We start from the raw sequence: 13,441 nt of genomic DNA on the forward strand, positions 1-13,441 counted from the left end.
AAATACTTTGGGAAAATACGAAAGCAAAAAATAAAATACAATAAAAAAGTTGTGCTTGAAATGTATGTATGGTTTTCTCCCTTTTAGTCGGGAGCTGATAATTTCCTGATTTCCTTACCTATGTTTTACTGCTGATTAATAAAACACGGAAAAATGTAAAAACAAACAAAGATGGGATTCTAATCCTTGTTTTGCTAGGTTCCTTGAAAGATGAGCCAAGACCATCTAAAATGGCCGCTACTGAAGAGGTTGAATGAGTTAACGATATGAAAAAGCCGAGATGGCGGCGCCGCTTTCCAGAACCAACCTCTAACAGCTGAGCAGTCAGTCGCTCTACTTGGTCCTTGAGGACCTGGTTTTCCTCCCGAAGCTTCTCCACCTGTGCCAGTCCCTCTCTGGCAGCGAGGTCCTGACAAGGACACACGGCGGGCCGATGAGATCACAGGAAGACAATTTGAAGAAAAACACCGCCGTCTTACCTTGATCACCAACTTCTGGGTGTCCACTTCCTGCCTCAAGGAGGCGTTCTCCTGCTCCAAGGCTTTGATGACAGACAGGTGTCGCTGCTGCCTGTGGGACAGGATGCCGCCAGAGTCCGTTCGGACCTGCGCACAAAGACAACATGCAAGGTCTGTTCCAGAACACGGTTCTGTTTGGGGGGGGGGGGTCCCAAAGTGAGGAAAAGTCTTTACCTTATTGTTGGCATTCTGTAGCTTCTTGTGCAGCACCGCAACTTCCTGGAGGAGGGCGTCCCGGTCCTGCTGCACCATGCGGAGCTCCGACTTTAAGCAAGCTCTTTCATGGCCCAGGGTCTGGAGGGTCTCATCTGTGGTCTTCACCTGGGGGGAAAACCAAAACTTCAATTCATAACCCCCCTCCATTTGAGACCACTCCGTGAAAATGGCCACCATTCCAAAAGGGAAAAAAAAAATAAAAAAAATACAGGCTTCGCTACACATCTTAAAAAGCAGCCGTGTGCTCGGGCAGCTGCCCGTCAGTCACATATTAACGTTGTGCTTTTCCCCAGTGACTAGCTTAACCTAGCATGAGGTGGTCATTAAAATGGGAGCGTAATGTTAGCGCTTTAGCTCGCACGCTATGCTAGCGTCGCTAACGTTTGTGCCTCACTTCTAAAAAAAAAAAAAAAAAAAAAAAAAAAAAAAAAAAAAAAGAAGCACCGTCATCAAGGAGAAACGGAGTAGAAGCTCTCCTAGTTCAGTCTGGGCCTCCCTGCTTGGGCTGCTGGCCCTGTGACCCCGACCGGGATAGACGGGATGCTCCGAATTAATCGATTCTTCATAATCTTCATATTTTGACTTCATTCTTGTACGATTACAGCGTTTTTTTTTCATTTCTAATTCTGACCTTGCCCTAATATTTGGACTGCATTTCTTTTTTTTAGAATTTTACTAGATTGAGGTGACTATAGGGGTGTTATTTCATGTCTAAAGGCCTCTAATCATGTTAAAAAGTGTATTTAGAAGGTGGTAAACATGTTTTCTATGTCTTATTTTTTGTTATGATGTCTACTACATTGGTTAATAAGAGTGTAAAGGTGACTATAGGGGTGTTATTTCATGTCTAATGGGCTCTAATTATGTTAAAAAGTGTATTTAGAAGGTGGTAAACAGGTTTTCTATGTCTTATTTTCTGTTATGATGTCTACGACATTGGTTAATAAGAGTGTAAAGGTGACTATAGGGGTGTTATTTCATGTCTAGAGGGCTCTAATCATGTTAAAAAGTGTATTTAGAAGGTGGTAAACAGGTTTTCTAAGTCTTATTTTCTCTTATGATGTCTACTACATTGGTTAATATGAGTGTAAAGGTGACTATAGGGGTGTTATTTCATGTCTAGAGGGCTCTAATGTTAAAAAGTGTATTTAAAAGGTGGTAAACAGGTTTTCTACGTCTTATTTTCTCTTATGATGTCTACTACATTGGTTAATATGAGTGTAAAGGTGACTATAGGGGTGTTATTTCATGTCTAGAGGGCTCTAATCATGTCAAAAAGTATTTAGAAGGTGGTAAACAGGTTTTCTATGTCTTATTTTCTCTTATGATGTCTACTACATTGGCTAATAAGAGTGTAAATGTGACTATAGGGGTGTTATTTCATGTCTAAAAGGGCTCTAATCATGTTAAAAAGTGAGGATAAGTGGTAGAAAATGAATAAATGAATGAATGTGTCAAACCTCACTTTAAGAATGTGCAGCTGGTCGCTAATGGGCGCCAGGCTGCACTTTGGACACCCCCGATGCAGCGGGAAAACATGATTTACCTTCTCCTGCGCTTTGGCCAGCTGCTTACGAAGACTCCGCCTCTCCTTGTCGGCGTCCTTTCTCTCCTCCGTCAGGTGGTCGAGATGACTCCCCATGGAGTCCGCCTCTGCTACCTGCCAACAAGACGAGGAAGAAGGTCAGTCCCGTGGAACGTTACGTGGCGGCAGGGCACGAGACAGACGTCAAACTGGAGGCCCGTGTTGTCACATGACCCTTTTAAAATGGTACAATTTCATCATCATAGGACAAAAAGTCAAATACATCTGTATTGTACTTCATGTGGACATTTTTATGCTTCACTTCCGCAAAATCTGATGACGTATGCAGATTTTTGACAATTACGAGACCGTATCAAACAAGAAACAGCATGATTTAGTCATTAATATCAGTCAATATGAGTCATGAATATCCTTTGGTAAAAAAAAGGTAAGTGAAGCCACAAAATGGCGAATGATGACTTCATTGGCCCAACATGCCAACTGGACTATGACATCATCAGCCACAATGTTATTGTATTGAGATGTGGACTCCTGTAGAGCAGCTACACACAATAACCAGCACACAAAGCTTTCTAGATCTTCTAGATATGGATTTCCTGCTCCCTGCGTTAACAGTCTTTTGCATTTACTACAATCCCGGCCGGAGTGATTTATCACCCTCCCAAGAGCTCTCGAGGACTTCCGGACAGTCAGAGCAAATTAACCTAATCTAACCCAGTGAGGACCAGTGATGGGCACGTTACTTTAAAAAAGTAATGAGTTATAGTTCATTTGTTTTCTACCGCTTATCCTAATGAGGGTCGCGGGGGTGCTGGAGCCTATCCCAGCTGTCTTCAGGCGAGAGGCGGGGTACACCTTGGACTGGTGGCCAGCCAATCACAGGGCACATATAGACAAACAACCATTCACACTCACATTCATACCTATGGACAATTAGTTACTTCTTAAAAAAAAAAAGTAACTGAGTTACTCCACTACAAAAGTAACTAGTTACCAGTAAAAGTAACTATTGTAATGTATTATAATGTACAATTTACCTTTGACATCAACAAGGTTAAAGTAGTGTCTGTACTTCCATTTGGCCAACGCTCTAAAGACCCGCCCAGTCAAGTTCTCTGATTGGCTGAAGATACAATTTTACTAAAACCTTAACAGACAGATGATGGCCAGGAATCAGTAACTCCAACCACTTCTGCCTGATGCTTGCCTCTTTAAGAACAATAAACAAAATGATCTTTACTTTTCACGGTGAACAGAGCTAAGCAGAGACATATGAGGGCACGCCCATATAAGGAAGTCTGTGTTGAAGAGCCATCACCTTCTCCTGGAGCTCAGAGACCTGCTTGGCCAGCTGGGAGTTCCTATCCTCCAGCCTGGCCGTGTCCTTCAGAGCTTTGTTCAACTCGGCCTCCAGAGAGCGCACACACGATGCCAGCTAGCACAAAGACAGCTACGGGTTAACTACGCCGCTAGGACCACCACACCGCCGTCGAGACTACCACCTACCTCTTTCTTCTCCTCAACGGCCAACACCTCCTTCCTCTCGCTCTCCTTCATCATCTGCGCCAGCTGCATCTTCAGCATCTCCACATCCGCCAGGTTGCGAGTGTTCTTGTCCGCCAGCGTCTCGTTCTCGCTCTGCAACTGTCGGCTTTGCGAGCGAAGATCGGAGATCTGTTCCGAAGTCAAAAAAGATATGAGGAACACCGACTTCCTGTTTCTGCATGTATTGTTTTACAGCAAAAAAACTGGCCTGTTTGTTGAACTCCTCCGCTGCCTGCCCAGCTGACACCTTCTCCCGATTGAGCTGCCCCAGCGTGTGCCTGAAATATCATTTTAATAAAAACTAAATCACTTTCCCCAAATATAGATATTATTCAAAAAAGTGGGGCGATGCTAACGTCAGATCTTCCCGAGCTTGTTTCAGGTCATCTTCTTCCAGCGAAGAAATCCTGTGCTTGAGGCTGACGTTGTCATCAGCGAGGCTGGCGGCCGCGGCTCTGAAGAAGAGAAAGGAAATACATTAGCATGTCAAATATATTATTAATATATAAATATAATATTCATAACAAACACACACCATATGGGCAAAAATCATGGGACACATTCATGGGAAGTTGTTTTATGATGCTGTATTGACCTGAATATAAGACAACTGCAGTATGTGTGTGTGTGTGGCAGGAAGAAAAGCTCTGAATGTCTTGGCCGAGGAGTCGTTTGGTGCCACCAGCTGGCTTGCATGTACCGTTTGAGGCTTTTAGACCCTGAATATAAGACGACAACTGTTTCATGCTTTGAGAGTCGTGGGGATTTGGGAGTCGTGAACAGTTGTCAGGACTCGTGGGTACTCGTTTCCGTTCAATCGTCACTCACTCAGCGATGCATCTTTGCTCTGTGACGAGTGACTCGAGTGCCCGACCCGATTGTTGCATGAGCCGGTTCGCCACACAGTACCCGATTCCCAACTTGTTGAGCATGTGCAAGTTTCTGAGTCTTTGTGACGACTACGAGTAACTCGAGTGCTCGATTCACAGAGTTTCTAGTCACCGATTCTCAATTCTGTGAATGGTTACCCGAGTGAATCGAGTACCCGGTTCGTAGGAGTTTCTGTGCCTTTGCGCCGTAACGGGTGACTCGAGTGCCCGATTGTTGCATGTGCCGGTTCGCCACATGCTCCATATGACGCAAGTACCCGATTCCCAACTTGTTGAGCATGTGCTAGTTTCTGAGTCTTTTTGACGAGTGATTCGAGTGCTTGAATCACAGAGTTTCTCGTAATCGATTCTCAATTCTGTGACTAGTTACCCGAGTGAATCGAGTACCTGGTTCGTAGGAGTTTCTGTGCCTTTGCTCCGTAACGGGTGACTCGAGTGCCCGATTGTTGCGCATGTGACAGTTCTACACATGCACTCTGTGACTCAAGTACCCGATTCCCAACTTGTTGAGCATGTGCAAGTTTCTGAGTCTTTTTGACGAGTGACTCGAGTGCTTGATTCACAGAGTTTCTAGTCATCGATTCTCAATTCTGTGACTGGTTACCCGAGTGAATCGAGTACCCATAGGAGTTCGTAGGAGGTCACAATCGCGTTGCTCGACTTTGTCAAAGCTAACATCGACATCGAGCATCGACGACAAGTTGCCACAGTCCCAGACAACATTCCATCTCCGAGGAGAAAAAGCTACAGGTTCGGTTTTGGGAGCAAAAGGGTTCTACTCACAACGGTTCTACTTCACTGTCCTGGAGGAACATAAGGGAAGGAGGACAGCAACCACGGGAGGCGGGTCCTAGGTGATCTCCACATTACCTATTGGCTGCGTCCTTCCCTTGGAGCTCTGAGATATCTTGGAGATGTGGTGGTGTGGTGTTCACCTCCAGATCACAGGAGATGTCCTCTGAGGAACAGGACTCCCAAGATCCGCCAGGAGAACCTGGACCCATGTCAAACTCCCTGAACAACCCAGCGAGCTTACAGTTCTCCTCTCGCATCAGGTTGATCTCGTCCAAAAGGGACATCTGTCCGTCGTGGAAACCAGGAGACGTGTTCCTTTCCAGGCTCTGAATCCTCTTTTTCAGTTCACTATTTTGTTCCTTCAGTTGGACGTTCTCACGCAGGCAATCGTCACAGAGAGCCTGAAGTTCTTTCACTTTTAAGGCCTTCATCTCCAGCACTTTGATGTGCTCCAGCAGCAGAAACATTTTCACTTTGAGGCTGTAGTTCTCCTCCAGGTACTCGTGACCCATTAGGATCTTCTTGTTGTTGTGCTCCAAGAGACTCTGGAGGAGTTCTGTCTTCTGCTGGAGTAGCGAGATCTTCTCCTGGAGGAGAACGTTCTCATCCCTGGCTTGGTGATACGAAGCTTGTAGTTCATAGACGGCATCTTGGCCCACAGGTTCCTCGGTGTCAAGAAATTGTTCCCAGGAATCCCGCTTGTCTTCATGTGAAGGCTTTGCCGAGCTAGGAGAGGGTTCATGTTCATGTTCCTCAGAGTCTTCACAGAGTCTTCTGTCAGAGTCTTCACATTGGAACTCTCGGTAGGAGGAAGCTTCCTTTTTGTCTTCATCGGTCTCAGGGTCCTCAGCTTTGCAGGTGGTCATCTCAGAGTCTTCTTCTCTGGTAACCAAACAACCTTCAGGGTCATCCTCGTGTTCCTCAATTGCAGATGCTTCCGGATCATTGCACATCAAGTCCTTCTCAGTCCATGAGTGGCTGAGATCAGATATCTGGACTTGGTTCTGGCTTGCTTCTAGCGTCACGGGGTCTCGTTCTTCACACGGTTCCTCGGAAATATCCGAAACGACTACAGAAGGTTCCCCCAGTGCATCTATCTCCATCACCGTGTCTTCTCTAATCGCTTGATGTGGACAACTGACAAACTGACATACCTTTCTCATATCGTTGTTCTCCAGATCCTGGGCATGGATTCCTTTCAGCTTCTCCTCAAGAATGAGCACATGTTCTTGTAGCTCCTTCCTGTCCACATCAAAGTCATCTGCTGCCTGTCTGAGGAGCTTTTCCATCTCCTCCATCCTCAGCTTCAAGTCGTCGCGCTCAGTGAGCAGTTGAATCCTCTCGGCTGTCTGTCTTTCAGAAATGGAAAGCATCTCCTTGTATTTGGTCTCCAGCTGCGAGCGGCTGTTCAGAAGGTCCTCCCTCTCCTTCTGGAAGTCTTCCACTGTCTGGCTGAGCAAGAGTTTGACCTCGGCCGCTTCCTCGTCAGACTGAGCGAGGAGCTGACGGTTGGCCTGCAAGCTCTCCTGAAGTCGGTTGTGTAGGTCTTTCAACTGGCAACTCATCTCCATTTCTTTGGTCTGGGACGTCCTCCTGATGTTCTCCATGTCATGCTGCAACGCCTGGTTCTTCTTGGCCATTGCTTCCAAGAATTCCTCATGTACCCTCTCCAGCTCAAGCTTTTGTTCCTCGGCGCCCCCGAGCGCTCTGTGCATCTGCGCCTCCCATTGGAGCTTCTGCTGGGCGTGGCTCTCAGAGAGCTGCTGCAGCTGTCTTTGATAGTGCCGCTCCAGCGTCTCTACGTCCGCCCGAAAGCGCTCGGCGACGGACTCTTGATCGCCTGAGAAACGGCGCTCTATTTCCTTGATTTTCTGGGAGAAGCTCACCTCCATGTGCTGCCTGCGCCACAGAAAAGACCTTCAACTCCACTCAACCACCGCGCATTCAAAGTCTCTTACGTGAATGGGACGCCGGGGATGGAAAATATACCTTCGCTCTCATTTGTTTACTTCTCATTCGCCCCCCCAGCGGGAAGACCCCGCCTCTTGTATACGCCCACCATTACATTATATAGATTTCCTTTAAAAAGCAGGCTTCACTACACGTCTGAACATGGAATTCTGCCAAAAACCCCACCGGTCAGCGACAGACTTCCTTTGCTTTATTTCTTAGGACATTAATCCCACAATATTAGAACTTTCACCCAAAATTACATTATTTTTGTTTCATATTACAACAAAAAATATTTCAACTGTATGCTACTAAAAGTAATTTAATATATATAATTTTTTTAAAAAATTTTCTTAATATAATTTATTTTCTTTTTTTCTGTTAATATTTTGACTTTATTCTTGTATATTTATAATAAATTTGAATTTTATTTTAAATAAATAAAAAATAATTTTAGAATAAATTAAAAATCAATGTATTCTTCCCCTTTTTGGCTGTATTAATATATAGTATATATATATATTTTAATTTTCAAACTATTTCTTCTGGTAATTATGCCATTATACCCATCATATTTTGACTTTATTCTTGTACATTTATAATAAATTTGATTTTTTTAAAAATAAATTAAAAATAATTTTAAAATAAATTTATTCTTCCCCTTTTTGGCTGTATTAATATATATATATATATATATATATAAATTTTCAAACTATTTCTTCTGGTAATTATGCCATTATACCCATCATATTTTGACCTTATTAATAACTGCAACTTAATTTGTTTTGTTTATCATGAAAAAAAGCAAAAATAAAAATAAACTTTAATATTTCAACTCTATGCTATCAAAATGTCATTTCTCCACAGAATATTAAGAGTTTAATCTCGTAAAATTGCAAATTTTATTCATGTTAGAATGAGACTTTTTACTCTAGATATTTTTACTTTATTTTTGTAAAATTACAATTTTTTGTTACAAATTTTAGATTTTTTTTCTTCTTGACACTTTTCTTGTAATTCCAACTTTATTGTCATAATAATTTGACTTTGTTCCTCTAACCTGTTATTCCAATTAGTTGTTTGTTCTTATGTGCCCTGTGATTGGCTGGCCTCTCGCTCAAAGACAGCTGGGATAGGCTCCAGCACACCCGCGACCCCCGTGAGGATAAGCGGTAGAAAATGAATGAATGTTGTACAGTATTTGGTATTGTTTCTTATAATAATACAAGAAAATGAGGAGCATAAGGAGCAGTAGCAGGAGCATCCATACATTTGGCCATAATATTAGGAACACCCACGGGACCGTCTCACCTCTCCTGAGCGATGTCGTCACGTAGTTTGTCCAGCAGGGCGCCAAGCGTGCTCCTCTCCTCGGCGTGTTTGAGCGTCAGCTCCTGCAGGGCGTCGCGGTGGCTGTCCTCCTGCCGCTCCCTCTCCACGTCCATCATGGCTCTCAGCCTCTCCTCCATCTCCTCCTTCTCCGCCCGGTGCTTCTCCCGCTCCTCGTCCAGCCTCTCCTGGAGCATCCCCTCGTAGTCGTCCTCCAACTGCAGCCGCTCCTCCTCCTGCTCCCGCTTCAGTTTCCGCTCGTGCTCCTCCACACGTTTGAGTAGCGCCTCCTCCTGGTGTCGCACCAGGTGAGCCCGCTCGCTCTCCCACTGGGTCTCCTTCTCCTCCTGCTCTCTTAGCAGTCTCAGCATCTCCTCCTCGAGCAGCGTCTGCAGGGCCTCGTTGTTCTGCTCGTCCAGCTGAGCTCGCTCCTTTTGCCACTCCTCCGTCAGCTGCTGCACGGTCCTGCTTTGCTCCTCCTCAAAGATGGACCGCTCCTCCGCCAGCCTGCTCCTCAGCGCTACCTCGTGGCTTTCTCTCAAGAGTTGCTTCTCCCTCTCAAAACCATCTAACCAGCTTTTCTTCAGCGCATCTTTCTCTTCCTGGTGTTTATTCCTCTCCTCTTTCAGTCTGCTTTCCAACAGCTCCATGTTCTTCTTCTCTAGCGTCTTCATCTCACCGCCGTGTTGCTTTCTAAGTTCCTCCATCTCAGGAAGAAGGGGTTGCCCTTGCAGGTTGCTCAGCTGCTCCTCCAGTTCTCCAGCGCGGGTCTGGGCCTCCAGCAGCTGCCGCCTCAGGGCGTTCACCTCCCCCGCCTGCTGCTGCTCTGAACGGGTCCGCTCCAGCTCCGCCTGTTCGAGCTGGCTCTGGAGCTCCCGCGTGGCGTCCAGCTCCTCCCTCAAGGCCCGCACCTCCTGCTGGTACTTGAGGGCCAGCGCGTCCTTCTGGTCCTGGTGGGCTGCCCTCTGTTCTTCAATCGTTGCTTTGAATTCGCTGATCTGCAGGACGAACAAGAGGAGGAAGTGTCAGTGTGGTGGGTGTGGTTCGTGGTTATCGCGCAGGCCTCACAGCTAGGAGACCCGCGTTCAATTCCACCCTCGGCCATCTCTGTGTGGAGTTTGCATGTTCTCCCTGTGCATGCGTGGGTTTCCTGCCACATTCCAAAAACATGCTAGGTTAATTAGCGACTCCAAATTATCCATAGGTATGAATGTGAGTGTGAATGGTTGTTTGTCTATATGTGGCCCTGTGATTGGCTGGCCACCAGTCCAGGGTGTACCCCGCCTCTCGCCCCAAGACAGCTGGGATAGGCTCCAGCACCCCCTGCGACCCTCAAAAATGAATGAATGTTCTAAATAGTTGTTTTGGCTAAAACCACCCTATGTTCTATTGCCCATTTATAAAGACCCAAAAAGGATAAAAACAAACTCTTTTTTTCTGATGAAAGAAGAGAGTCTAAAGTTTCTTGACATGGTTTCGATGTTTATGTAGTCCTCAACTCAATATTCTGTGGGTCTTGAAAGTTTAGCAAAAATGCCCCCCCTTCCCCAAACTCAGTACGGAGCTCTCTTCTCTGAAAATGGCTGGCGGTCAACGAGTTAATTGGGACATTCTAAAAATATAACTTTACACAAAGACTAAGCTGAAAAAATTGAAAAATTTGCAGTAATTTTACAAGAATAAAGTGAAAATATTCAGCGAAAAAAATGTGTATTTTTATGACATAATATTGTGTATATTATAATATTATAAATATTATATAATACTAGTATATTACTATAGTATAATAGTATATTAGTATATATATATATATATATATATTAGTTTAATATAATATATATTAGTATACTATAATATAATATTATGTGTATTAAGTAAAATAATGCCATTTTAGCAGCATAATAATGTTCATCACCAGCATGTAACATATAACTTTACACAAAGACTAAGCTGCAAAAATTGAAAAAATTGCAGTAATTTTACAAGAATAAAGTGAAAATATTCAGCAAAAAAGGCGTATTTTTATGACATAATAGGTATATTATAATATTATATAATGTAATAATATAATACTAGTATATTAGTATAGTATAATAGTATACACTATATGTATTAGTATAATATAATATATATTATATTACAATATTATGTGTATTAAGTAAAATAATGCCATTTTAGCAGCATAATAATGTTTATCACCAGTAGTTGTTGGGGCAATACGCCGCCCAGCCAAGCTCGTGTTCCGGTCGCAAGCCAACATGTAACATGTCACATGTCACATGTCACATGTCACATGTCCAAAGGGCATCATGATCATCCAAGTATTTCCAAGAATGGACGGAAAAGGACTCACTTGGCCTTCCAGCTGCGTCCTCAGCCGCTCCATTTGCTGAAGATGCTGCTCCTTTTGCTGCTCCAGCATCATCTCCGCCTCCAGACTCATGCTGAAAGGATGAACCTCCTCGGAGCCGAGGCCTGAACACGCCACCCATCACAAGTCAGACATCACTAATCCCTGACCCCACATGTGTCAAACTCAGGCCCGGGGGCAAACTGTTTGGAAACTAGAGTTCGCTAAAACCACCCTATGTTCTATTGCCCATTTATAAAGACCCCAAAAGGATAAAAACAAACTCTTTTTTTCTGATGAAAGAAGAAAGTCTAAAGTTTCTTGACATGGTTTTGATGTTTTCAGACTCATCGCCCTACCCCCTTCCGCTGTAGGTCTGCAAGGTGCGTTCAGGAGTCCTACCTGGGTCAGACTCCATGGCGGGACTTTTGCTCTCCAGCTCCTCAGAGAGAGGCTTGTGGCAGGGCTGGTGGGGGTGGCCTAGGCTGTTGAAATCTCGCACCTCCGACTGCAGCTCGTCCACACGATCCTGCAATTCCTGGCAAAAATAAAATAAATTAATGAAAAAATAAATAAAATTAATTAGCTAAATACAAGGATGAAGAGTTTTGAACCAGTCATGATGTGCTATATATATATATCACTATATTGACACTTACTATGGTACCCATAATGGCATTGGATGGTCATATTACCTTCTACTTTGGTATGAGACAAAAAATACAAAAATTAAAAAATGTTTTTTTACATTTGTTTATTTTTAAAAATTAATACTTTTTAATAATTTTTTTTTATAATTTATAATACATTTTGAAAATATTTTTTAGAAATTTTAATTTTTAAAAAATAAAACTATATTAGGAAAGCAGGAAGTGAACAAATGTAACAGTTACTGATTGTAAAAGTACCAGATGGAAGGGTAGGATTTAATAAGCTCTGCTTCTTCCTACTCCTTTTGGACATGTGGAACTGGGAACTGATTATGGGATGCATTCACTTGTAATCTGATGCATGTTCAAATGAAATTAAACCATTACCATTCTGATTTTGATTTCAGGCTAGCCATGTGATCATCTAAGTAGCGCCTTTGGAAGAATGCTTTGTGGGCGGGGCTGTGTCGGACTCCGGATGACGTGTGACACGCGACGAGTGAGCGTTTGCGCCGTGCTTGAAACAGGCATTGTGAACACTGATATCTGTATATGTTCAAAATAACGATTTCTATGGATGTCCCATAATTATCTGTACCAATGCGTGTATCAATGTGTCCATGCCATTGAGCAGCATTTACCCTGCACTGTGCTTCATAACTCAGTCGTAGCTGCTTCATGCGCTCCTCCTGGAGAAAGAAGTCGCCGCTGCCCGATTCCACGTCGCCAAACTAAAAAAAAGGAAACACACACATCTTCAGTATCCTGAACTTGCCGAGTGATAACTCGCAGAAGACATGGCAGATCTTATTTTACTTTTTCCTTCATGATGCTGTCCAAACTGGCCCGCAGCTTTGCCACCTGGCCTTCGGTCTCCAGGAGTTTTTCACTGCAGTCCAGCAACTCCACTTCCAGACGTCTGTTTTCCTGTCACATGACAACACAAAGGCAACACAAAGACAACACAAAGAGAGAAAGGCGTTTAATTGGTACCAGACTCAACCTGACCGTTTCTAAATATGCTTTTTAACATTAGTAGAGCCCTCTAGACATGACATAACACCCCTATAGTCACCATTATTCAATATGGCAATAAAGATAATTCAACAATAGTGGAAGACGGCTCATTGTATGGTAATGGTTTTATTTCATTTGAACATGCATCAAATTACAATTGAATGCATCACATAATCAGTTCACAGTTCCACATGTCCAAAAGGAGTAGGAAGAAGCAAAGCTTATTAAATCCTACCCCTCCATCTGGTACTTTTACAATCAGTAACTGTTACGTTTGTTCACTTCCTGCTTTCCTAATATAGTTAAAGTTTTTATTTTGTATTATATATTTATATATATATATATTTATATATATTATATTATATATATATTTATATATTATATATATTATATATATTTATTTATTTATTTTTATTTTATTTTTTTATTGATTTTATTTTTTATTTTATTTTTCCCATTCACTCTTTCAATGTCTATGTCAATAGACATGTCAATGTCTGCTGTTACAAAATAGCATGATTTTAGTTTTACTTAAGTTCAAGGACAATCTATTATCATCAAGCCATCCTTTTAGTGTGACCATTTCTTCAGCATGATTTTAGTTTTACTTAAGCTCAAGGACAATCTATTATCAA

At 43.1% G+C, this 13,441-nt stretch overlaps 1 protein-coding gene across 5 annotated transcripts in view; it reads right to left on the reverse strand.

The window, feature by feature from the left end:
• Nucleotides 1-13,441, reverse strand: part of nin (ninein (GSK3B interacting protein)) — a 29,985-nt gene that overhangs the window by 4,910 nt on the left and 11,634 nt on the right. For 3 of the 5 annotated variants that reach the window (XM_058056981.2, XM_058056980.2, XM_058056983.2), the window contains exons 12-25: nucleotides 12,606-12,716; nucleotides 12,431-12,520; nucleotides 11,542-11,677; nucleotides 11,143-11,264; nucleotides 8,772-9,787; nucleotides 5,586-7,409; nucleotides 4,182-4,280; nucleotides 4,034-4,103; nucleotides 3,787-3,954; nucleotides 3,599-3,715; nucleotides 2,281-2,394; nucleotides 693-839; nucleotides 480-605; nucleotides 308-409 (exon numbers count right to left, since the gene is read on the reverse strand). In XM_058056981.2, the coding sequence (XP_057912964.2) occupies nucleotides 308-409; nucleotides 480-605; nucleotides 693-839; nucleotides 2,281-2,394; nucleotides 3,599-3,715; nucleotides 3,787-3,954; nucleotides 4,034-4,103; nucleotides 4,182-4,280; nucleotides 5,586-7,409; nucleotides 8,772-9,787; nucleotides 11,143-11,264; nucleotides 11,542-11,677; nucleotides 12,431-12,520; nucleotides 12,606-12,716 (4,242 nt within the window). Of the gene's footprint in view, nucleotides 1-307; nucleotides 410-479; nucleotides 606-692; nucleotides 840-2,280; nucleotides 2,395-3,598; nucleotides 3,716-3,782; nucleotides 3,955-4,033; nucleotides 4,104-4,181; nucleotides 4,281-5,585; nucleotides 7,410-8,771; nucleotides 9,788-11,142; nucleotides 11,265-11,541; nucleotides 11,678-12,430; nucleotides 12,521-12,605; nucleotides 12,717-13,441 lie in introns of all 5 variants that reach the window. The other 2 variants (XM_078798976.1, XM_058056984.2) reach the window with 2 other exon arrangements.

This window comes from Doryrhamphus excisus, linkage group LG19, assembly GCF_037039965.1.
Source record: "Doryrhamphus excisus strain RoL-2023G ecotype Guam linkage group LG19, RoL_Dexc_Guam_v1.1, whole genome shotgun sequence".
Classification (NCBI taxonomy): Eukaryota; Metazoa; Chordata; class Actinopteri; order Syngnathiformes; family Syngnathidae; genus Doryrhamphus; species Doryrhamphus excisus.